Source organism: Drosophila gunungcola, chromosome 3R, assembly GCF_025200985.1.
Source record: "Drosophila gunungcola strain Sukarami chromosome 3R, Dgunungcola_SK_2, whole genome shotgun sequence".
NCBI lineage: Eukaryota > Metazoa > Arthropoda > Insecta > Diptera > Drosophilidae > Drosophila > Drosophila gunungcola.
Genome location: NC_069139.1, coordinates 28,189,181 through 28,212,640, shown reverse-complemented (window position 1 = coordinate 28,212,640; position 23,460 = coordinate 28,189,181). Strand labels below are relative to the sequence as shown.

General features: G+C 37.7%; 1 protein-coding gene and 1 long non-coding RNA gene across 4 annotated transcripts; one reads left to right on the top strand and one right to left on the bottom strand.

Moving 5' to 3' along the window:
* The first annotated feature begins 262 nt into the window (after positions 1-262).
* On the top strand, positions 263-1,378 carry LOC128264764 (uncharacterized). 2 transcript variants are annotated; one of them, XR_008268765.1, is made up of 3 exons: positions 263-391; positions 697-1,098; positions 1,173-1,378. It is a non-coding gene; the product is annotated as an uncharacterized LOC128264764 (long non-coding RNA). The 2 variants fall into 2 exon arrangements; XR_008268763.1 differs by having other exon boundaries at positions 1,162-1,378.
* Positions 1,379-1,524: 146 nt separating this feature from the next.
* Positions 1,525-21,595, bottom strand: LOC128264749 (solute carrier family 22 member 3). Of its 2 annotated transcripts, XM_053000409.1 has the most exons (6): positions 18,978-19,015; positions 18,265-18,720; positions 6,124-7,055; positions 5,110-5,264; positions 4,874-5,042; positions 1,525-3,686 (listed from the first exon to the last, which is right to left on the bottom strand). In XM_053000409.1, the coding sequence occupies exons 2-6, from the start codon at positions 18,502-18,504 to the stop codon at positions 2,705-2,707; spliced, it is 2,478 nt and encodes an 825-aa protein (XP_052856369.1). In that variant the 5' UTR covers positions 18,505-18,720; positions 18,978-19,015; the 3' UTR covers positions 1,525-2,704. The 2 variants fall into 2 exon arrangements, with proteins under 2 accessions (XP_052856369.1, XP_052856377.1); XM_053000417.1 differs by lacking the exons at positions 18,265-18,720; positions 18,978-19,015 and adding an exon at positions 21,080-21,595.
* Between the last annotated feature and the right edge of the window lie 1,865 nt (positions 21,596-23,460).

Genomic DNA, 23,460 nt, shown 5'->3' with positions numbered 1-23,460 from the left:
TAATTAAAATGGAAGACTAAATTCCCCAACTGCCTTTAAAACGATCTGTTTAAATAAGCAACTTGCCTATTTTTTAATAATTTTTAGTTATTTTCTTGTACAAAAACAATATTTGTTTCTTACAAAATTTTGTACTATCAATGAGCTGGTTTCACAACTTTCAACGCCAGTGTGATGAGGGTATAAAATACAAAACATTGATTGTCGTTTCGATAGTCCAATCGACGTTTTTTCACCTCTAATTTAGACCATATAAACAAACAAAATATTTTGTTTTGAAAATTGTTTTGAAATATATTTTTGGGCAGCCATTATAACTAATATTGACGATTCCATCACAGTCTATAACTGTTTGTTTAGGATCGAGAAGTATTCCCTAAATAGACATCGGGTAAAGAGCTTATTCATCTGTGCAGGTTCAATTATCCTGTCAGAAGGTCCCGTGCCGAAAGGATGGCTCCGAGTCAAGACCAAAAAAGTTCGCTTTATTATTATAAATATAAATAAATAAATATAAATAAATACTTTATAATTGCTTCTTATAATTTTACAATACTCGTACTTGCAAGCACTCTGAAACGTCTTTTAAAATTTGGGTGTAACTTTGAAAATATTCATTTTCAGTGTATATTGTTAGATATATGTAAAATAAAACAATAAAAAAAATATTTTATTTGTTTTCTAACTTTTTATTAGCCCTTAAAGCAATGCAACTAAAGTCAGCAAGAATAGTATAGATGCCAGTTTATTTTCTCAGAGAGAAAGATTTAGCTGCTATTCCTTTGACGGTCAGACGGTAATTGCCAAGTGGTACAATGAAACTGGCTTGTTTATTAAGAAAACGCAAAAAATAAGGAACTTAGCATCATGACAATGAGTCAGTGCACATTGCGGGAAAACCAAGCGACTTTATTGCACTGTCAGGCATCGAAGAAATCCAACCAACACCTTATTTCACATATCTAGGACCTTACAAATCCTGGTTATTTAAAAAAAAATATGCGAGGAAGAGTCTTAAACAGCAATGCGGTCAATAAACTTGCAAAACTCCAAAAAAGCCAGACTATTTTTCAAAATGATTTTATCGACTTCAAAAAGGTACAAAATAAAAGACGATTAAGTTAAAAAAATTAAGAGATGAAGAATAAAACATTTTTGTAGTTCTTTTCTAGGACCAAAAAATTGCCCCCAAATACTGACCAACGACACCATAACCAGTGTTAAGGTGTACCTAGATACTCGAACTTCGATATCAACTTCTTGGCCGCCAAAATCCAGAGGAGGGATAGTTTGACGGAGGAGCCAGGAAAGCAAGTTCGCACATCTTCCATTAGTTTTTTTAACGAGAAGCTCCAGGAACCGATGGCCAAATGCAATACGAAGAACATTTGCGCCACAGAAAAACCATGCACAGTGTTTCGCTTATAAGCCTTCTAGTGACAAGAGTTCAGATGGGGATGAAACTAGTCTCATGAGATTACTCTCAACTATTCGTTGAGCCATTTAATAATTCAAAACAATCAATTTGTTCTTATGGGGATGCTTTATTAAAAAAATATTGCTCTTTGCCATGTATAACATTTCCATTCATGTAGTAACCATTATCAGATAACATTCAACAAGTTGCTAAGCGTATCTACTAGATGATGCAACTTTAAAAATATTTTATTTTTAGACGTACGTAAGACCTGAAAAACTACTAATTGATTTATATTAAATTAGCTTGGTAATTGATAATCATAATACATAATGGTAATAAAGTAATTAATGTGTACTCTAAAATTATTGTTTTCTTCTATGTAATCAAATAGTTATATCATAGATAAGGTAATTAATTAAAATTGTCCATAATATGTAATTATTGTGTAACTACTCTTATATGTCTTTTCATGTAATTCTCTCCAGGTGTTTGCAACACAATCACTGAAATGTGGAACCACAGGCCTTTAGAAGGATCACCATTTAATGTTGGTTTGTCTGTGCAGTGGGTTCTACATGAGGTTCGATTCGGTACGGTTCTGTTTTGGTTTAATAGTGACTGCGTAATACTGGGCTCGTCCTTGTCCCAAGGCTTGTTCCACACTTGACTTTTATGCTTATAAGACTACTAATTATGGCTGCGCTGAAGCTTATCCCAGACTCGAGTCCTTTCATGGCCTTCCGGGTTTACTAAATGAACTATGCCCTAAAGTTAATGAAAAATATATATAATTTTTTTTTTCTATTTCCAGCGCATTACTAATAAGTTACATTTGCGAGCGTCTTTTCCCTTTCGAGAGTTTGGTTTGTGACTTTATTCCACAGCTTTAAGATTAAGAGTTTGCCTACTTAAAAATGTACCTTTGTCTTCATGAGCACTTAGATTTGGGGTATAGCGTAAAGTTGAGCTCCTACTTAAGAGTGCCAAAAGACTTAACTTGACTTTCCCCTTGGGAAAGTTTGCTAATGTGCCTTACAAAAGAGTATGACCTCAATGCTAATAAACAGGCTATAAGTATAGTGTTTATCAAATTTGTAGACTATAGTTTACAGGTCACAGCACCACCAATGTGAACCAAACCAAGGTCCTAGCTGCAAATATAGCAATAGCTTACTTTTGAACATCTGCTTCTCCTATTTATTATCCTAGAGGCTCTTAGCCTTGGCTACAGAAATGCCTCCCGACCTAACACCACTTCAACCCATCGTCAGTTTGAAAATCTGTTCACATTGGTGGGCCGTCCTCGCTTATCTTGGTCGTCCAAATGCCGGGCATCAATTGTGGAGGTAGATTCGATTGCGGCGTGGTCAGTTTCCTAATGGTGCTGTTCGAGTGGATCGGCTTGGAGGTGGGCAGGTAGCCCTTGTTGTCCATGCCGTCGATGATGGTGAACTGGGAGGCCATGTTCTGGGCCCCCTGGGCAGCCGGTGAAGCAGGTGTCGAGATGGGATGTGTTCTGGGACTGCTTATGAGCGATGTGCACAGGCCACCGAGAATGGCCAGCGAGGCGAAGGCCGCCTGGGGAATGAGCTGTCCGAAGACCACCGTCGATCCAACGAAGGGTGCTCCCAGCAGCCAAAAGCGGGCCCAGCAAATTGTGGAAAAGGAGGTGATTTTCTTCTTGTCGTCCGAGACCAGCTCCACCGTGCAGGTGGTTAGTATGCTAAGCGTTGTGGAGATGGCCATCTTGGAGACCATGGCCGAGCACATGAGCAGGGCCACGTTCGCGTCCAGTCCAATCACACTGGGCTTCGGCACCAGCCAGCCACAGTAGGCTATGCACCCCGCCATGATGTTGAAGAGCCCCGTCCACAGCCATTTGCGGGTGGTCTTCAGGATCAGGAAGAGGCCGATGAAGGTGCCAATCACCTCGCTTAAGCCAGCGACGAAGGTGTTGATGTACAGGTGGTCGCGGCTGAAGGAGCGGATGTTGAGCAGCATGCCGTAGTAGACGACGATGTAGAGCGACCAGGCCAGATGCACGCACACCATGTGCCGCACCGCCCGGTCCCCCTTCCAGATGGACCACCACCCACTCGGGGGAGGCGCGTCCATCGCCGTCTGCGCCTGCAGCTCCAGCTGCTTGTCGATGTCGTGGGGCAGGTTGTACCGCGTCCCGTTCACCTCGGCGCACTCCAGCAGGATCTTCTTGGCGTCCTGGGTGCGTCCGCGGGCGATCAGCCAGCGCGGGGAATCGGGAATCCACCTGGAAACGAAGATACGTAAATCAGTCGAGAGGGTCCGAAATATATGTAATAATTTTAAATTATGGAGATTAAGCAGGAGGTGTTAAATATTTCTAATAATATGGTTTTTAAGGCATTAAACACCAAAACTAAAAAATCAAACAAGCCAGCAAATACAATTTTGTACTGATTTAAGATTTATATGTACTAAAAATGTAATTTAAATAAATAGTTAGAGAGTTAAGAGATAAGTTAACTAAATCAACAAATAGTACATTGTATAGATATACGATTTTTAAGTTCTTAGAATTGAATTTAAACAAAATAGTTAGCAAAAAAGCATATGAGCAAACAGTATTTTTGTTGTTGTAATAATTAATATTATCTTTTTAAACCCAAAAAATTCAATTGTTACATGAATTTTAAACTATATGAAAAATGTATTAATAAGATTACTATTAAATTAATACCAAGAAATTATTAAAGATAAACTTATGTGGCTTAAAAATACGACCTTAGACTACAGTATTATATTCTTCGGTAAAAAATTAAACTAAAAAGAATAGGGATTATGTTATTTAGTATTGAAATAATATTTATACTTTAATAATGTCTTTAGTTTGTTTTCAAGACCCACTATTTTGAAACTAAACTTTCAGCTTTTTTTGGGAGTAAGTAATTAGCAAAATAATTTAGTAAGCTTCAATAATAATATGATTTTTTTCTTTTATTCCATATCACACAAGAGTGATCAGTTTAGCAAAAAAAAACTTTCGTATATATTCAACCAAAATTAACCTGAATATTCAATCAAAAAGAAACAAATCAATAATATAAGTCAAATTTCTAACGGAGAGACCGGCATACGGACAGACTTTCTATGGATTCATCCCAATACTTTTTAGGGCCTCCTTAAATGTCTTGGAATATTCTAACTAAAATTTGCTAGTGTATAAAGTTATATAGTCTCAGCTAAACGAAACATCAAAGTCAAAGATTTAGTTGTGTAACATATGCTTTTAAAAAAAGTAAATGTAACTTTTAAATATTGCCTCAGGATTTGGTGAAGCTTAGAGTTTATACTCTAACCATAAACATTTCTTAGCATGCAACATGCTTTGTTATACTTTGTTTGGCGGTAATTATCGAGTTTCTCAAATTTTAGGGAGTTGAGTTTTCAAATTTCCAATGTAGTTTTACTACTTACTGCCACAGATAGATGAGTATCACAGTGGGCCACGAGATGGCCATGTAGAGGTGTGACCAGCTGGACCAGAAGCTAGCCACTCCGGGTAGCATCATCACGCCAATGGACCAGAACTGCTCGAAGAGCGTAGAGACGCAGGTTCGGTACTTGCCACCCGTGATGTCGGCCACTGCGGAGGGAGAATCACAATTGATCAGATATTATCACTAGGGAAGAAAAATGGTCAGAGGACTCACTGATTTGGCCTCCGGCGGTGTACATCTGGGCACAGCAAACGGCGGAGAGGCAGCGGAAAAACACGTGAAGTTCGTAGGACGCCACGTGCCCCGTGAGGTTGCCGCAAAATATCTGAGTGATCATGCCAAAGAGCATCACGTTTCGAGGACTGAAGCTAGGGAAAGAAATTAGCAAAACAAAATTTGTAAGAGCTATTGATTTTATAAAAGTGCTTAATGGTTAATAAACCATTAGTCATGGATTTTCAAACAAATGCACAGTAAATAAAAACTCAGAACAAGAAAGAAAGCTAATTTCTGCAAGTCGAAGCTTATACACCCTTACAGCTTTTGCAAATATTAAATATTCTTGAAAATAATAAATTTCGATTTATATGCGTATTTGTTTAAAAACATTAATTCTTTTATGATTTTCAGCTTAATTTTAAATATTGTTTTCCGATTTGAATAAAATTTAAAGCGTACATCTAAACTATCTATTATTACTATGTCCAAAAATATTTTATTTTTTAATTCAAAAACAGAAAAATTAATTACAAAATTTTTTTTTTATTATTAGATTGTATTAATTGGAGCTTTATGAAATATTGATCTGATTTAAATGAAACTTAAATCGTAATTCTGTAATATTTAACAATTACTATATCTCGAAGAACTACGCAAAAAATTAAAAAAAACAGCAGTTATATTTTTTACATTTATAAAGACAACTTTTGGGAAAGTTTCATGAGAGACTAGTTTGCGTAGAAACATAGTAGATCGACTCTCCTAGAGATGCTGATCAAGAATATATATATACTTTATAGGGCCGGAGATTTCTCCTTCACGGCGTTGCAAACTTCTGGATAAAATATATTAAACTCTGCAAGGGTTTCCTTTGACAAGGAACAAAAAGTGATTACGTAACCTATTGCTCATAAACTTATTTAAGGAATGTGCCCCGTTTTACCATTTAACCCCAAAAGCTATTTCCTTAACTGTGTACTATGTACTATCATATCGCCCTGAACTTACTATTTTAGCAGCTGATTGGCTAGGATGCCGCCGGTGAGGACACCAAACAGATGGAAGAACTGCGTGACCGATACGAGGATGTCCCGGGAGCAGACCAGATCATACTGGGTGACCACCGAGTGGTAGTCGGCCTCGTGCTGGAACTCCGTGCAGGGGATCACGTTGGAGTTGCGGTGCAGGGGCTTCTCCCACACCCGCGGCTCCTGCTCGGTATTCTCGTAGTTGTAGTAGTGGTGGGCGTGCTCCTGCGCATCCTGGTACACGTTGCAGAAGTCGATGCTGAACTCCTGATCATCGCTCTCCTCCTTCTGGGGATGCGACACCTTGATCCACTGCGTCTGGTTCTGTGCGCCAATTGTGTTCGGCGGCTTGCAGAAGAATTCCCCATGTCGCGGTGCTGGGGCCGTGAAAATGATGCATGCCATGAACCATGAGGACGGGATCTTGCAGAGGAAGATCAGGAGTACGGTTCGCAGCTGCCACTTGCCCCAAGGGCCGGTGATCCTGCCCACAGCATCCACTTTGGTCTGCATCTTGGTGTTTGGCCTCGGCGCCTTTCCCTCCAGACGAGCGAAGGTGTCGTTGGGATAGAGCTGATACTCGTGCTGCTGCTTGTGCTTGGCAATGGGTATTTCCCTGCCCGAAAGGTGCTGGTAGAACTCGTGGTTGTTGTTGTTGCTAGTGCTGTTGTTGTTGTTGTTGGACTCTCCTTCCGGATTTTCCACACTGGGCGGCGGCAGGGAGTTTGGGCAGCTGGTCAGTTCGCTGGGCGCGGAAGTGGGTGGCGAGTGCTGCTGGGGCGGCGGCTCGAGGTCGCCGGCTAAGGTGCGGTGCTGGTGGGGTGACCTACTGGCTGATATGTGCGAGGAGTCGTGGACTCGTGGGTGCAATGGCTCGACGTCGTCCTTCAGGGGCAGAAGAGGGGACTCTGCCTGCAAGGTAAATAATGAGAAATAAATGGCAATTACAGTTTTTGCTATTTGTAGTTGCAAAAGTTTGAACTAAAATTGTTATATATTTAACTTAAGTCTATTAGTCGGCATTATGTAGAATTTTACATGTGAAAATACACTTAATCGGGGGTTTAACAGAAATTTCCTTAAAGCGAATGTCGTTGAATTTTGCATGTACCTCATTTGTACATTTCAACCAATTTTGGTTAAATGGGACTCATGTGACGACCCGAATTAAAAACATTGTTATTTAAAAAATTGTTTGCTGGCTCTTATCAGTTAATTCTTCGATTCCTTGAATAACATTTTTTTTTAATTGGGCGAAAAGTTAAATTTGCAGCAGTTTAAATTTAGTCGCATTGTTACCCTTGAATATGTCAAAATTTTGTTCACCCATTCTAAAGATAAAACAAGAAGAATAACTGTTAGATTGATGTAACTCAGCTAACCAACTAAAAAAAAATGTCATAGTAAACAATCGAACAATAACAAATATACTTTGTAGTGCCGAAACTCTTTCTTATAACTGTTCAGGTAGAACTCTATGAGCAACGGGTATAATAAGTTCCTCACATTCTACTAAATATAGAAAAAATTTTAACTTTAAAATGTTGATATAATTTGATTACGTGAGAGCATAGTTTCTTTAAAGTTTCTTCAGTTTAAGTGTAAAAAGATATTAACTATTAACTAAAGACTTATTTTCAAAGATTTTATTACATTTATCAGATCTATACAATGTTTGTAGTTTGTTTCGCATTGAAGTACACTTGTCTAAAATGGCCCTGGCACAGCTTGGACTCCCAGCCAACGATATCCAGACAAGAGCCAATAATTCAGTGGCATTCCCCTGATTATCCTGAATGTCCTTGGGGCACTCGAGTGTAGCAATTGCTGAGCCTGTAGTGTCTGGAAGTCGAAGAACTCGCATGCCCACCAACGCCCCCGACTGCAGCTGGGTGTATAATAAACATAAATTGCAGTGCCAAGTGGATCTGCATCACTTTCGTTATAGGTCGACTTTCTTTTTATTTTCTAGTAATTTTAAAACATGAACAAGGCAGTTGTCTTTCGGATTAGAAACAAACAGAATTTTTAAATAGGATTACTTAAATGACATGGTTTTATTAAATTTTTATTTTATCACAGCTGTCACCGCGAATGTTAAATATACGCCTAGATTCCACACATATGCGAAGTACTTTTCCAGTTATTTGCCTAACTATTTGTGGTTTGTAAGTTTTACTTTTCGTTTGCATAAGCTTAAATGTCACCCATAAGACTACAAAAGTAATTGCCTTTCAGCACGAAATGTACATGCCCAAGGCCAAACAGGACTAAAACAGCTACATTTTGTTAATAAATAAAAACAATAAAAAAAGAACTACAAGAAAAATTTAACTTTAAAATCATCTTTAAATTCAAACCTATTTTTGGCCATTTTCACATCGCGTAACGATTTCATTTATTTTGTACCATTATTCCTTTTAATTACATTTCCCTAATTAAAAGTTCTCATGTGTCGTTTTTTCTCAGCCTGGAAAATGAAACCGTTTACAACTTACATTTTGTTTTACCATTTTTGGGCTGACAATTTCCCTAAGCCACCCACCATACAAACCCAAACATCTTCTTTCCCGCACAAACATTATTCAGATGTTCTTGCCAAACAATTGCAAACAATTCCCTTGATTCGTTGTGTTTTTGCGTTGTTATTATAATTTTTACTGTCGCTTTTGTCGTCATTATAGTTTTTATTTTTCGAGTGTGTCATGCTTAAAAGGACCATTTACATAGATATATACATGGTCTTTATAAAATGTGGAAACCTGTTTATCATAAGCTTGAATATCGAAAATGCCGATGGCCCAAACGCAACCATTACAAATTGTGACCTTCAAAGGCAAAAGTCATGGCAGGTGAGTAAAGGATTCGTATTGGTTAAGGCATGGATTTGCGGATTATGCATAATGCATGTATATATGCAAATCAAGAAACAGAAGCCGAGGGACGAAAATAAAAACAAAAGGAGAAAAGTTCCTTTAAATTTCGTTATTTTGTCCGAGGCAAAGTCTAAAGGATCCCCACAAGTCGACGTCCAGAAGTAGGCAATCATTTTATTAGTCCTTCGGTTCAGACATCGTTTGTCTACTTTTATGTGTCAATAAAATGAATTCGTTTTTGTATCTTATTTTTTTGTTGGGCTTATTTCTGTTTTGCCGAAAGCCAGCACTTGTGCAAATATCGCCAAGGTTAATGCCGATTGCCTGCGTCTGTTAGTTTATATCTGCTTAAGGTTGGAAAAGGCTCGATGGCTAGTTAAACTTTATGAGTCACGTGTCAAATGATTCAATATACTGGCTGTCAAGGTGATACACTTATGTAATAAGGCAATTGTTTACATTTGTTTACCAACAGAATTTCAGATCTCAAATTTAAAGGCAGTAAAACACATTTCAAATGTTTTTAAGAATTTTAGACTTTGTCGCATTGCAACCGATTATTTAACAAAGCACAAAATCCCTAAACACTCGGCTATAAATTATTCATAAGTCGTCTCCGCGTGGCTGTGCTCCAGTACAGGAGGTATCTTGTCCTTGTCCTTGCGGGATGACTGATGGAGCACCCTAAGGGCTGGCCAGATTGCCAACTCCCTCAATCATAATTAAAGAAATTCATGACAGCCGCTATAAATCTGCCTCAGGCTGCAACATTTGCTGCCCGCCACACATTCCAATTATCAGCTTGATGAGGATCACTTAGATGGCCAACTAGTGGGGAAATTGTTTTTATTTCGGGCCGGAACCAATTGCCGCTCCGTATACTTGTTTACACTCCCAGAGGGAGTGCGCCCTCCTTCAAATTTCATCAACTTATTTATTGCTCTACCCGATTCAATTGAAAGCGTTCCCCTGCGAAAAGCAGATGGTGGCGTATATGAAACAGGGCAACGTCTATTGTTTGCAAGGATGGAAATTTGGTAATTGAAGCCAAAATGGGGAAGCTCGTTTGGCTTCAATAATGGAAATATGAGTTCGCTTCTGGTGGCCAGAAAATGAGAGGAATATTCAATAAAAATGTTGTCTTAGGTTGCAAAATATTGCAAATTTTCACAGCAAAAAATTGGTAATTGGTTTGGCTTTAAGGGAAGCCTTATTGATTAGAATACAAGTGACTAGCATTTATTTTTCTTGTTATTTTCACAATATCAAATCTTTTCCTGTACTTGGACTGAAATATTTTTATTAGAAGCTTAACTTGTTATTTATTTGGATACATCACACGACTATATCACATCGCTGCAATAAAAAAGTGTGTCCCAAACTTTAAAGTTCGCCTAAATAGCCAGTTTCATTGAACCAGAAATGAAACAAAATCAAGTTTACCAGAAAAGGGGTGGCATTAAGTGAAAGCCGAAAGAATAACAGCTTATTTTCCACTAAGCAGATGTATCGTTTACCCATTAGCCCGGCCTAGTAATAAATTAATTGCTTGGCCTAACAATCTTCAGGTAACGACGACAACACTCTGATTTCCATGACTTCCCCTCAACAACAATGGGCACCCACACATGGCCATAAAGTTGCAACTGAATGCTTTTTTTTTTGGAATGAAAAAAAATGTGAGAGGCGTGTGGAATGGAAGCGTTGACAACAATGGGCGCCACAGTTAATTGGAGCAATGCCAGAGATAGACTGTTTCTTGCTGGGATTGCTGTTTTAGGCCCTGTGGCAAACAGGTAGTAGAATACTGGAGTAGCTGGGAAGCGGACAAAAGGGAAAGACTGCTGTATTATTCGCTACTGTTGCTGGTAAGTGAATAGCCCCGACAAATTCTGTTGACATCCAGCAGCTGAGGCGTCCTAATGTGCTTGTGCTTCTGTCTTTTCTGGCTGTCTGAGCATTGTTTATGCATCAATAAAATTCCTGATTAAGCAAGACAAGGATTAGAGCATACGAGATTCTCGTATGAGAGAAAATACTAACAATTATTTATTTTCATAAGGATGTACCACTATGACTGACATTATCTTTTACTTGATGTTATATTGAATGCATGAATCAAAAGTAGTGTAAAGTTTGCAGACTTATAATACGTTTAAACAAAAAACGTGTTGTTTTTTAATGCATTTTTCGATCATCCCTTTGACAGCTATATTATTCGGAAATATTATTCCATTACAATATCGCGAACTGCATTCGTATAAAATAAAAATACATCAAAGATATATTTTTATAGCAGTATAATGGCTGAGCGGCGGCTGAGGAATTATTCACGCAATAACTTCTAAGATAATAGATCGATTTCTTGACGTTCATATGGAAGGATTGACTCGACTATTTCAGGATCAAGAATATTTGTACTTTATAGAGTCGAACGTTTCCAGTTACGGGTATAAAAAAGTAAAGTTAGTAATTGTAAAAAAATTAAAGCTTATCTCGTTTTGAATATTCTGTTATTTATTTAACTTGCATCCCAAATTGAGTTGTGTATCTCTCAAACGACATTTATGACCGAAAGTTAAAGTGATGTTAAATTGCTGTTTTGAAATCACTAGGTTTCCCTAAAGCTCCCAGTCAAACCTTGTTATACGTTACATAATTACAAAGTTTGTTAACCAAAGTTTCCCAAATGGCTGTCAAAATAGCGTGTAATTAAATTGCCTGAATATAGATACTCACTTACTGGAAGTGGTCTAGTTCAATTATTTTGTGGCTGGGGACATGGACATGCAATGGAGTGTCCAAGTCCCCATAACTTGTTGCTGCCATCAAAGCCAATATGAGCTATTCGAGTTAGCGTAGTCACGATATCGAGACCAGACGTTGAGCCAGACGAAGCTAGCATAAATATTTGATTAGTTTCTCTGGCCTCGCAGTTTGCGCCCAGCTTTTGACCCCTGAGTGGCCAGAATGTGTGGGCCATAATTTACAAAATCCAGGCGATAATACCGAGTTGGATGTCTGCGCCGTATATATTGATGGATTATTGCATCTCTTTCTCTCCCACACTCGGCACGTGTATGCAAATGTCTTCTATGGCTGAGAGTCATAAACATTCGCTCGCTCCCAACTGTCGAAACAATTTGGCACAGCGTGGCGTATGCGTAATGTATTGCAGATTGTTTTTATGCCCACATACGCATATATGCTCATAAGCGTGGGCCCTGCTTCCAATGGGTGTGGTAAGTGTTTGTGCATGGTTATGGCATATTGAAGGATTGGAAGAGTGGGCCAACCAACCTTTATCAGTGCAATAAAAGCGACTAAAAGCAATATATACCAACACCACCCTTTATTAACTTCTTAATTGCTTCGTTTATAGCCTAGTTCATAAACTGTTTTAATGTTATTTAAGTTGGCGTCGCCTTCTGTTTAGTCAAGTGTTTTCGATCAGCTTCACTCATTGCCAAAGAATAGTGAGTCCAAAAAATGCTAAATAAATAAACAATATGTTCCAACGTCAAGGTGACAAGTGAAATTTGTCTTCAAGGGCCGAACGATGACACAAAGACACACTTCTTAACGTTATGAAATTTTATTTAGAACCTTTAACTACCAAGCACAGCACCGATGGAAAAATAACAAGAAAGGAAAATGTGAACCTCAAGGACTGTAACTTAAAGGGTATTACCCTTTTTTTCTTTTTTGATTTTTTTCAAAACACAAATAATTTGTCGGCACGATTTATGACTTGCTTCCTTTTTCACTTTTGTCTCCGATTTATGTGTCCCAGCAATTGAATCTGACAGCTCACCCACAGCAAATCTTTGTGGGGCAGGTCGTCTTCCTTTCAAAGGCATCCAGATGAAAGTCGACTGGGCCTACATAAGAAGCCTGAAATTATGGACTCTGCCTTTGATTCCCTCGAATTGCTAAGATTTTTGGGATGCCTAAATGAAGGATATGCATACATTTTGTGAGGGGTGAATTCCTACTCCTCCGTTCTGTTAAATTTCAGCAGCGTTTCAATTGCTTTGAAAGCTTTCCGCTGTTTGTCTCCTTATTTCTGTCTGGATTTGTTTTTGTCGGTATCATCTGCGATTTAAATGGCTGAGATTTGGACGGGGAAAATCAGATTTTGACAGACGAATAAACACCTATGGAATTAAGGCCTCGGCAAAATTGGAAGTGTAATTTTGTTTGGATCCTCATAAATACTTAAGAAAATATTTATTGTTAAAGACAATTATGCGAATACGAAGATGTGGAGTATATCTAAATGTGTACAAAAAGTATATCCCTGTATTCGGTTGGCAGTCACAAAATTTAAAAACAAAAGTAATATAAAAAGTAGCCGCTGGTTTTGATAACATTTACGTTTAAGAATTGATATAACTATAATAATATTATCGTAAAGTTTTATTTATTCATTGTATTTAATTTGACGTTAAAAAGAAAACAAAGATTTATTTATTCATGACCTTGAAATACGAATTTCCTTTTTTACAACAAATAGCTTGTTTTCGAAATCAACTCTGTTAGTAAGTTTATTGAAAATTAAAAAGTGCAAAATTTTTAGAGTATTAAAGGTTGGACATCGGATTCTGAAACAACGCATTGAATCTATGCCAAACCCATTTAAAAAATTACAATTACAAATTACGTATATTGTGTTTACACCTATAATTATGTTAAAGACCGTAGGAAATAAATAAATTAAAAAATCTACCAAGGTCTACAAATATGATAGATTTGATAGATTTATTTCCACAGTGTCCGTTGATTCCTCTTCTGGCTAAGCAAATAAATTGAAGTTCTGTTTCGATTTCGAATCTGCCACTAAGCGGCTTACGAAAACAACCGGCACACATGTCTGTTTGCCGCAGTGTGTGACTGGGGGGAAGAACCCGTCATAAACATATATAGGCCTGGACCACTAAATTTAGTTGGCCTTTGCTGCCGTTTGGCTGCCAGCCACCCAAGGACGTAATTGTCCTGCGGCCATGCATCCTTAAACTCGAAATCGAAAATGGAAATCTGGTGATGTGGCTATAGAAAAGATGAAAACCGAATTATTAGCAGAACACTGCGTGCTGATCCTGAGTAAACAGATTTCATTTTCCACTTGCCGCTAAAAGTTTTAAAAAATTAAAGTGTTTTGCACAAGAAATTTTGTGTTGCAAAAAAGGTGTTATATTTTCATATTTTTCAAAAGTCAGCATAATGTAATTATAATAAGCTGATATGGTAACTTGAGACAGTTCTTATAATCTTCGACTATTCTAACGTTCCCTTTATATTATTTCTTAAAAAAAACTTAATGTTATCAACACATTTTGACGTTTGTTCATTTTAGCAAGGAACTGTTCAACGCAGCAGAAATGTATGCTACATAAAATGTTTATGTTTCCATTAACAAATTCCATAAAAAACACTGTTAGCATTCACGAAGGTCTCTCATGTTAGGGCACTTTTCGAGTAATTGCCATTCATCCAATTGAATTTGAATGCCCTTTTCGCACTCGGTCATTGCCGTACTGCAACTTTTACCTCCGTTTCGGAACCATGAGACGCTTAATTGCTTTATATTTAGGACCCACAACCACACCCACACCCACCCCACCGCCCAATCATCAGGGCAACCCGCCCAATCAAACCCACTCAGTGTTTATTTCCTCAGTTTTATTTACACAATTGTCTTGTATTTTGCTTGTGGTGCTCATCTGGTTTCCGTTCCTGAGTTTTTCCCCGGTTTTCGTGTAATTGCTTTAAGTACCGATCCATTATTAAACAAAAACAAGTCCAGCAGAAAAGTAAAGGATTCTGAACCTTAAAGAGGTCTATAAACTGTATTTGAGTCAGGAGTAAATACCCTTTTTTGCTGATTGTTTCACTTTAAAAGAGGAAATCTACACTTTTGGCTGGACGACCTTCTTTTTGCTTTTTTTTGCTGAGTTGAGAGATTGTTTTAATTTCAGCCAGTTTAACAGCCTGCTGGGTCACTTTAGATGCCAACAAATTTGCTGATTAGTCGGAAATTCGTATAACAAAATTAATGGAGGAAAGCAAACTGAGTTTCCGAGAAATTTCGCAAATCAGAGTAAAAGTTCCCAAGATGAAATTGAAAAGCGATAATCGCATTCTAGGCTCTTGAAAAGTTTATGAGTAGCTCTTGTTTACCTTGTTGGCGAGTTTTATGACACTTTTCAGCCAGCTGCCCCTGGCATTAAGTCGTTCAATGCCCTTGGCCCAAGAACTTACCTTCCCCAAGTTGCCTTTCCCCTGCCCTACTTATTGGGTTTTGAGTTCGCCGTACTTGGACACGAAGTTCGAGGCACTTTACTTATGTAAATGAGGCAAACTTCACAGGTCCTCGACTCTCGACTTGAGTTCAACCAAAAACCCAATTAAATCAGCTAAGAGTTGACGTTTACAGTAAGGACCTATCTGCTTATCAATTTTAAAATATATAATTAAAATTTTTGTGGAAATAAAAAGGCGACAAGCTATTCTTTTTCCCACAAGTTTTAGAGGTTGGGTCACCTTAAAGTTGGCTATGCTCAACCGGACCCAGAATTTTGTACCAAAATAAACAGGAAAGGAGGTGTTGATGCCCATCCTCAAACAAAATCCCTTCAAAGGATTGGATAATAAAGTTTTTTTCAAATGAGAAAAGGTAACCAGTTAAACGTAAGTTGACAATGGGGCTGAAAATTGAGAAAGCCCTTTAATATTTTAGGTTTAGGGTTTACCTTTTAATAATATGTTCTACCAGCTTATAATTTTTTGTTAATAGTAGTTTTTGCTATGCTTGACCATTTGTCTTTATAAAACAAAAAAAGCAAGCACATTTTCCTTCATTCATGTCCACCGAAGCTTGTTAGTTCAGATTTGTGGGCCGTAACTTTACGACCACACTGGCATACTGATTGTCCTTTACAACATACTTGATATTTACGTTTATTTGGGCAGCATTTTTTCGGGGCTCTGACAAACTTATAAACCTTTTCGGATGTGATTTTTTTTTGTGGCAAAAACAAATAGCTTCATAAATGACATGAAGCTGTGCAGGCTGAAACCATATATGTTCGTCGTTGGGAAGCAAATATATTTCTAATTGATTTGTGGAAAGTTCATTGACATATATCTCCGCATGGGAAATGTGATTCAGGTCTGGACCATTTCGGTCGCCAACTGGAAATTCATCCTCTGTCTGTCCAATGCAAATTGCTTTGTTTACATTCGGGATTTCGAGCGATTGTTCAGTAAGATTAACGATTAGGTCTAGTTGAATCAGACTTTGACCGATGGCTGGAATGGGAAAATGTATCCAATTGAGACATGCGCCTTTATTCTCGAGCTCAAGCTCTAAACGAAATGAATTGGAAATTTTCGCTTAATACTTGTACTGGATGGGGAAACTTGCGTGTCTGTCTGGAGCAAATAACCTGGCCAAATTGGAGTCAGGTTAATTGGAAAGGTTCTTTGCGATTTGCGTTCTTTTCTGATTCAGCCGATTAAAGAAACGCAATATATGTCAAACAGAAATCTTATAACAAAAAACAGAAATCCGTTTTGAACTGGGAAAATTGGTTTAAATATGAGTAGCGGGTATACAAATATTAATCCATCCTTTAATGGGAAAAACTCAGAATTTGTGTTAACCTTATGCATTTACACTACACAATTCGACAATACACTGTCGCCCATTTACAAAAAAAAAATTGGTTCACGTTTCTTTCAGGGTTCAATTATGTCTTAGAGTAAACTACGAATTTAAAGTTTTTATCCCAAGGTCGTAACAAATGTATTAACTTTATCAACTGCGAATATTTTGTATATATATATTTCTTAACACAAGCCAAGCGCGTGTCCTGTATTGACTAATTTGCATATGGCTCTGGAAAATAAAATAAATAGGAAAAATTTACATAATCTGGGGAGAACATGGCCTGCACGGTTTCGACTTTGACGTTTATCGCATTCGCATGCTAAACAGAGCCCGTGCTCACCTTCTTATTATCCCAAGTCAATACGCACGACTTCCAAAGCACGTGTGACAGACTCACTAATGAGTGGAGTAACCCCAACGAAAGCCACCTGGAGGCCCACCATTAACCTGAACGCAGCGGAAAAGAACTGAGCGAAATCGTGTTTAGTTTCAAAACTTGACTTAATTAAGGCAGCCTGTCTGACGTCACCGATGGCAGATTTTAATTAAAGCTTGGGGAAGCGAGTCCCATAAATGTGAAATATATCTGTAGATGGCAGCCCAACGATATCTGTTTTGCCAAAAGCAGGGCCACGAAAGGAAATATTCGGCAAAAATGTATTTATCGAAGAAGAGGCAAGTCAAAATGGCCATTTGCCTCATTTAGTGGATGCCTTTGGTAACATTTTCTTATTCTCTGATTACCTTATACCAGCGAAAATTCCGTTTGGGGTACTTATTCGCATCTGTGAATGATTGTTTAAATAATTGAATGGATTTTAGGAATTATTTGAGGCCAAGCAGACAAACAAGAGAGGAAGTCAGGGATCAGGGGGAGGCCATCGGCATTTTTGGGGGTTTTAAGACCCATTCAAAAGTTTGGGTTTCCCAACATCTCGAAAGAAAGTTCTTGCTATATTTAATTCACAGACTAGGGTGTGTCGAACTCTTTCATCACAAATGGAATAAATATAGTATGACCTTGACACTTGACACTTTCACAAAACAACCGAAAAATGTTCAGGGAATAAACTTATTCAAGTAGATAATGCCTATGATAGTAGTGTATAACAGCTTATGATCAATGGTTTTGTCAAATTCAGTTAAATTTATGTTTCCCTAAAATCTTTTTTAATCAAATTCCGCAAATTTCAGTCAGACTTCCTTTCTTTTCGTTCTAAAGTTAAATGTCAGATTGAGAAATCGCATTTCAACTTTTCTTTCTAAGCCAAAGCAGACTCTAATAATGTAATGTAAAATAATGGCTAAAAAAAAAATTTTGACAAATTCAAACATTATAATTTTCTATATTCAGCCCAAAATATATGTGTATATTTCCATTTCGTACAAATTGACCTACCCTAACGTAAGCCCCTTTCAAATTACGCCCAGCTTATCGCTGTCACACGCATAATTTGCTCTTGGATTTCAGATTGTGGCTGAGGGTTAATAATTATCTCCGAGCATAAAATTACGCATGCATATGCTGCTAATTCGCCCAACCAAATCCACTCGACTATGCAAGAGTATATACCGTAGTTTCATCCTCATCATCGTCTTCATCGTCATCGGCATCCCCTTCGCCATTGCTGCCCTTTTTCGCGTTGGCCTCATCGCTGCGCGTTCCCAACTTTTCACTGCTGGCACTGCCAATTCCGCTGGAGGAGTCGCTCGAATGGAGTCCACTGACTAGGCCATGACCACTGCCAACATTATGGCCACTGCTGCCATTTCCGTTACCGTTTGCGCTGCTGCTACCAATGTCCTTTAGCATAATGCGTCCAAAACCGGTCAAAATGGCGAGATATTGCTCGCTAAATACTCGCAACTGTCAGATCATTTGAGTCCGAACTTTTGTAGTTTTCACGCACTGTTAAATTGGTATTCTCTTAATTGCAAATTTGTTGTTCTCAATTTGAGGAGTTTCAGTTCGATATCCAATTAGTTTATAGCAGAGACCAACAACTGCTGTGGCATGGCAATTCAATCGCTTAATGTATTAAAATGGAATTTAATCAGGAAAATCAAATAGGCTTAACATTATAATTTGATTAAAAAAAAAAATTGTTTAAGAAAAAAAATAATATTGAAAACTTCTGTTCATTATTCTTTAATTTGGTTTTTTTAGAAATAGTTTCCAAGCCTTTTTTAAATAGTTACATCATACAATTAAAAATACATAAAAAATAAAGTGCAAATTGTGAACCATCCGAGAAACTAAAAGGCGAATAATATTTGTTCAAATACTGAAAACACAGCTACGTCCGCGCTATAAAATGACTCGTTTGGTGCTGGCGTTCGCCCAACGCGCAACTGATTTGCCGAAAAGCGGCGGAAAGCAGGGAAATGCGATGAAAAGCGACGAAAGCTCCTCCAGCTGAACTTCGCTTTCCCTTGCCACGAAGTGAAAGTGAAAACGAAAGCAGAAGCTTTACCCGATGTCAAAGGAACTTCAGTCGGAGCTCGTTCCCGAGCAATACTTCAATGGGGCCAGTCACGTGTGGGCAATTTCACTTTCGTTGTCCACCAAGCAAAGGCCCCACTGAATCCGGGCTAAACTAAAGCCAAAGCTTTGGGAGCTAAAAAATAATTACAGCCGAGCAGCTGTTGCTCAACTCCGCATGCGGATTACTCCCCTGCGAAGGTTAAAAAGCTATCGCCCGAAGGAGTCGCTGCCAGGACCTGCCTCCCTGCGAATCGCATTGCGCTTATTATATTATTACATATTTCAGTTAGCCACAAATGGGGGCTATAAATGCCTGACAAATTAAATATAAATATTCCGGCAATTGACTCGATTAATTGGTAATTTTGTGGCTCTGTCAATAGGAGGATAGAGCCCAGTTGGAGCCAAACTGATGACGCACGTGCCACGGCGTGCCTGTCACTATCTCCTGTGTTTCTCCATTAAAATGGTAATAGGAGTATATTACAGAAAAACTTGTTTTACGGGGAAAAAGTTAATAGGCCACAGTGCTAGGATGATACCTGATCGGATTATCGTTTGAGGTTTTCGAAGAGAATGATTAATAACTCATAAAAGCTCACAACTGGAATATGTGACGGCGGCTTGTCAACGATTTTCCAGATCTCAATTACAATAACTAAGTTATTAAATTGTTTTAAACAATTAAAATGCAAAATCATATATTAAGGTAAAATTAGAGTTGTTAAATTAATTAGAGGTTACTTCCAAAATCAAACATATCACAATATATTTTAATATACATTTACTAAAGATTATTAAATGGTATTCAATTTCCTTAATTCTATAGATATTTTTAATGAGTTACCTTTTGTGGCCCAAAGCGCGAGCCGTTAAATGGCTTATAGCTCGTAAAACAAAACATGAAAGATTACTAGTAGCAGCTATTGTTCTAATTATGACCGATGGCGGCAATAGTTAGCGTCATTAATTTGTTAGCTTTCGAATTGTTTGTTTGTTTACAAATCCAATTCCTCTCCACGCTCCCCCCTCGCCACCGCCCCTCGACGACTGTCATTGTTCGAGCGATTGTGCTAATAAATTTAAAATCAACAATACAGTGCTGCGGGAAGGTGGATTTTTCGGAGGGCGGGGGTCGGAGTGCACACGTGTATCTTCATTTTAATAGAGACCTGTGATTGGCACGCGCAGCAAACAAATTAGCCAAAAAGTTCTGATTGTTGTTGCTGGGGATGCTACGCTGATTTCGCATACGCCGTGTGGCACAGCACACAAAGACAATAAGAAAAGTTTTCGCTTTGCCCATGTAAACATTTTATGGAAGATGTACGAACAAAATTAAATGAGTTCGGAAGTTTGGGGGAGACAGAAGTTTAAATAAAATTAGCAATGTACGTTTTTTTTTAAACATTTTTTGCCCCACCGTGTACCTTAAGTAATCAAACTTACACCATGATATTGCGCTAGGAAAAATAAAGATGTTTTTGCTAAAGTCAAAATTAAAATTCCTTTTAAAATCTAGTATGATATATACCTTAAATTAAATCGTGTACATCATTATATTAAGGGGGAGACAAAATTCTTTTAGATACAATTACTGAATCTAATCTTAAATATCAAAATTTAGGCCGGATATAAAAATTATTGTATTTGGTAATTTAAGTTGACAAAATATAAATGGCCTTTGGTATGCATTACTTTGTCATACATAGCGTATACTTAATATTGATATCAAAGGCGCATGGTTTTACACATTTGCAGATGCCTATTATATTATATAAGAATTTTTAGATTTTTTTGTTAATTTTTAAAATGTTTTGTATTTTATTTGTATTTTCTATTGTTACAATTTTATACTGTCTGAAGTTGCCCAAAAATTTTAGGTAAAATCCAAATAAATCACCTGAACTTTCAGCATCACGATTTTTATTTCAACTCGATCATTGAAAGGAATCTCGTGATGACCCTCCTGCATTTTCGGTTCCGACTCTTCCAACGAACTCGGAACACTTCCATTAGAGCCCATTAAACCAGCATCGGGATGGATAAAACTCATTTTAACATATTATTTGAAGCTGTTATTCAAAAAGGAACTATTCAGCTGGCGATCCCATGCTGCTCGTCGATTTAGTTGTGCAATTTAATTTTATATAACCACGAAACCCGCGAACACACACAGTCTATGTCTATCAATAAATCAAATCGGTAGAGTGCTCGAAAATTTTTTTGCCGGGCAACAATTGAAAATTGTAAATGTTCCAAGTGTTGATTATTTATGGATTTCTGGGTATCCAAGCGCGTGGCAATCAGACGGGTTAGCCCGATCCAATCCGATCAAATCAGACCAGATCGATAAGAGCACTCGCAATTTTGCAGTATGTGTAGGTGGCAAGGGCCGAGTTGGAACTACAAAAGAATTCGAGGCGAAAGAATCTTGCGGGTTGACTCGATTTCCGCTCAAACGGGAAGAAGAGGACCGCTGCGAGGGTATCTATTTATAGTCGGTGTAGTATCCAACTTGTAGTGTTCGTGTCCAATTCTCTGGCAACTGCACTTGTCCCCAACCTGTGAGATACGTTTCCTGGCTCTCAGCAAAGTCAAGTTCAAGTTTACCAGGGCGCAGAGAGATGGAACGAGTGTGAGTTCACTACACTCATTCATCTACTACATCCACACAGTAGCACTCTCGTGATGCCAACTAAAATCTAGTACAATTGTACACTTGCCAAAAAGCAAAGCACAAGCAGCCAAAAAAGACTCATTATACGCGTCAACCAGCAATTCAATTCATTTTGTTTTCGCCTTCGCCTTTTAGTCTATTTGCTTAAGTGTTTCTTTATTTTCTGTTTGGCATGATCCCCTGCCGCTGCTTTCATTTCATTTCAATTCAATTTGTTTGACATATTATTTGCTTCGTTGCTTTATTTGTTTTTGCTTTCAACGAACCGCTCAGGTGGTCGAAAGTGAAGTCGGATTGGCCAGGGGTTATCAAGATGTAAACCGAACTGATATGGATACATATGGGGATAAACATTAGTTACACAAGTAAAAGTGTACTTTATTTATTCACGTGACTGAATGTAAACAATTCAGTTTTTTTAATTATCATATGCCAGACAACACAATATCCCGTAATAAATGTAGCACTACTCTTGTAGACATACTATTAAATTACTATTCTGCCTTTGCCCACAGAAATTTCCCACGAAAGCCATCGCAACTAATTAAAATTATCTTATTTGCATAGAAAAGAACATTTATTAATGCATCATTTTCTTTATTTGCATCTCACATACTTGTATGAGTTCCTATAAGACATTATAATGCTTACACCCATAAAAATCGAGCTGAAATGTAATTAACTATGAAACAAACAATTCGCCACCAATTAGTTTGGAATACATTTCAAAGAGAGTGCACAGTTGGTGCAATTTAATGGAACAATCTGAATCATAGCTTGGATAGAAAAAAAACATAATTCCATTGCCGTTGTGGGGGTTATTGCCATTTATTAACTTATAAACACCTCAATTACTGATTGCAGTCTGTTTTAACTAAGAAAGTCGTGACGCTAGGACTCTTTAAAATTCCCAATTTGAGATTCAAAAAATTAAATTTTTTAAAATTTAAATATTTTAAAAAAGTACAATTTAAGTCATACAAATATATTTCGTTTCAGCTTTCCCAACAAAAAAATATATTTATTCTATAACCATTTTCATTAATTGATAAACTAAAAAAAATTAATTTAGGCTGTTAATGCAACAAAAACACATTCTTGGTGACATTCGTCACTATGTGGACTGCCGTGCAAAGTGATATAATATTTGAAGAAAGTCCCTTAATTGCAGTAGATCAAATAAAAAGGGCATGCTTTTGAACTGCACCGCTTGTGCAATCTATAAATAGTCGATATCAAGCCACTCGGGTAATAACTTTTTTATTGGAGCTAATACTTTTCAGTCGTTTGGGTAATTTCTGGTAAAAGGTGGGCCATTGTGCTGACTAACTCATTGCATTAAGAAAACTTTTCCCAGCCGTAGTCCACTGACCCCATGAATTGAAACACGTTTTGTGTGGTCGGCCGCAAGTTTGAGCAATAACTAAACGAGAGAATCTCATTTTAAGTTGCATTATGCATAATTCAAAAAAATTTCCAGGTCGGGCGACGTCGCCGATGATCGAATGCCTCAACTGAACTCCGTTATTTCCCATCGTTATTTCACAATTATAATTATATGTGCCTTCTAAGTATAAATTTAAGTAGCGTTAAATAAAAAGTTT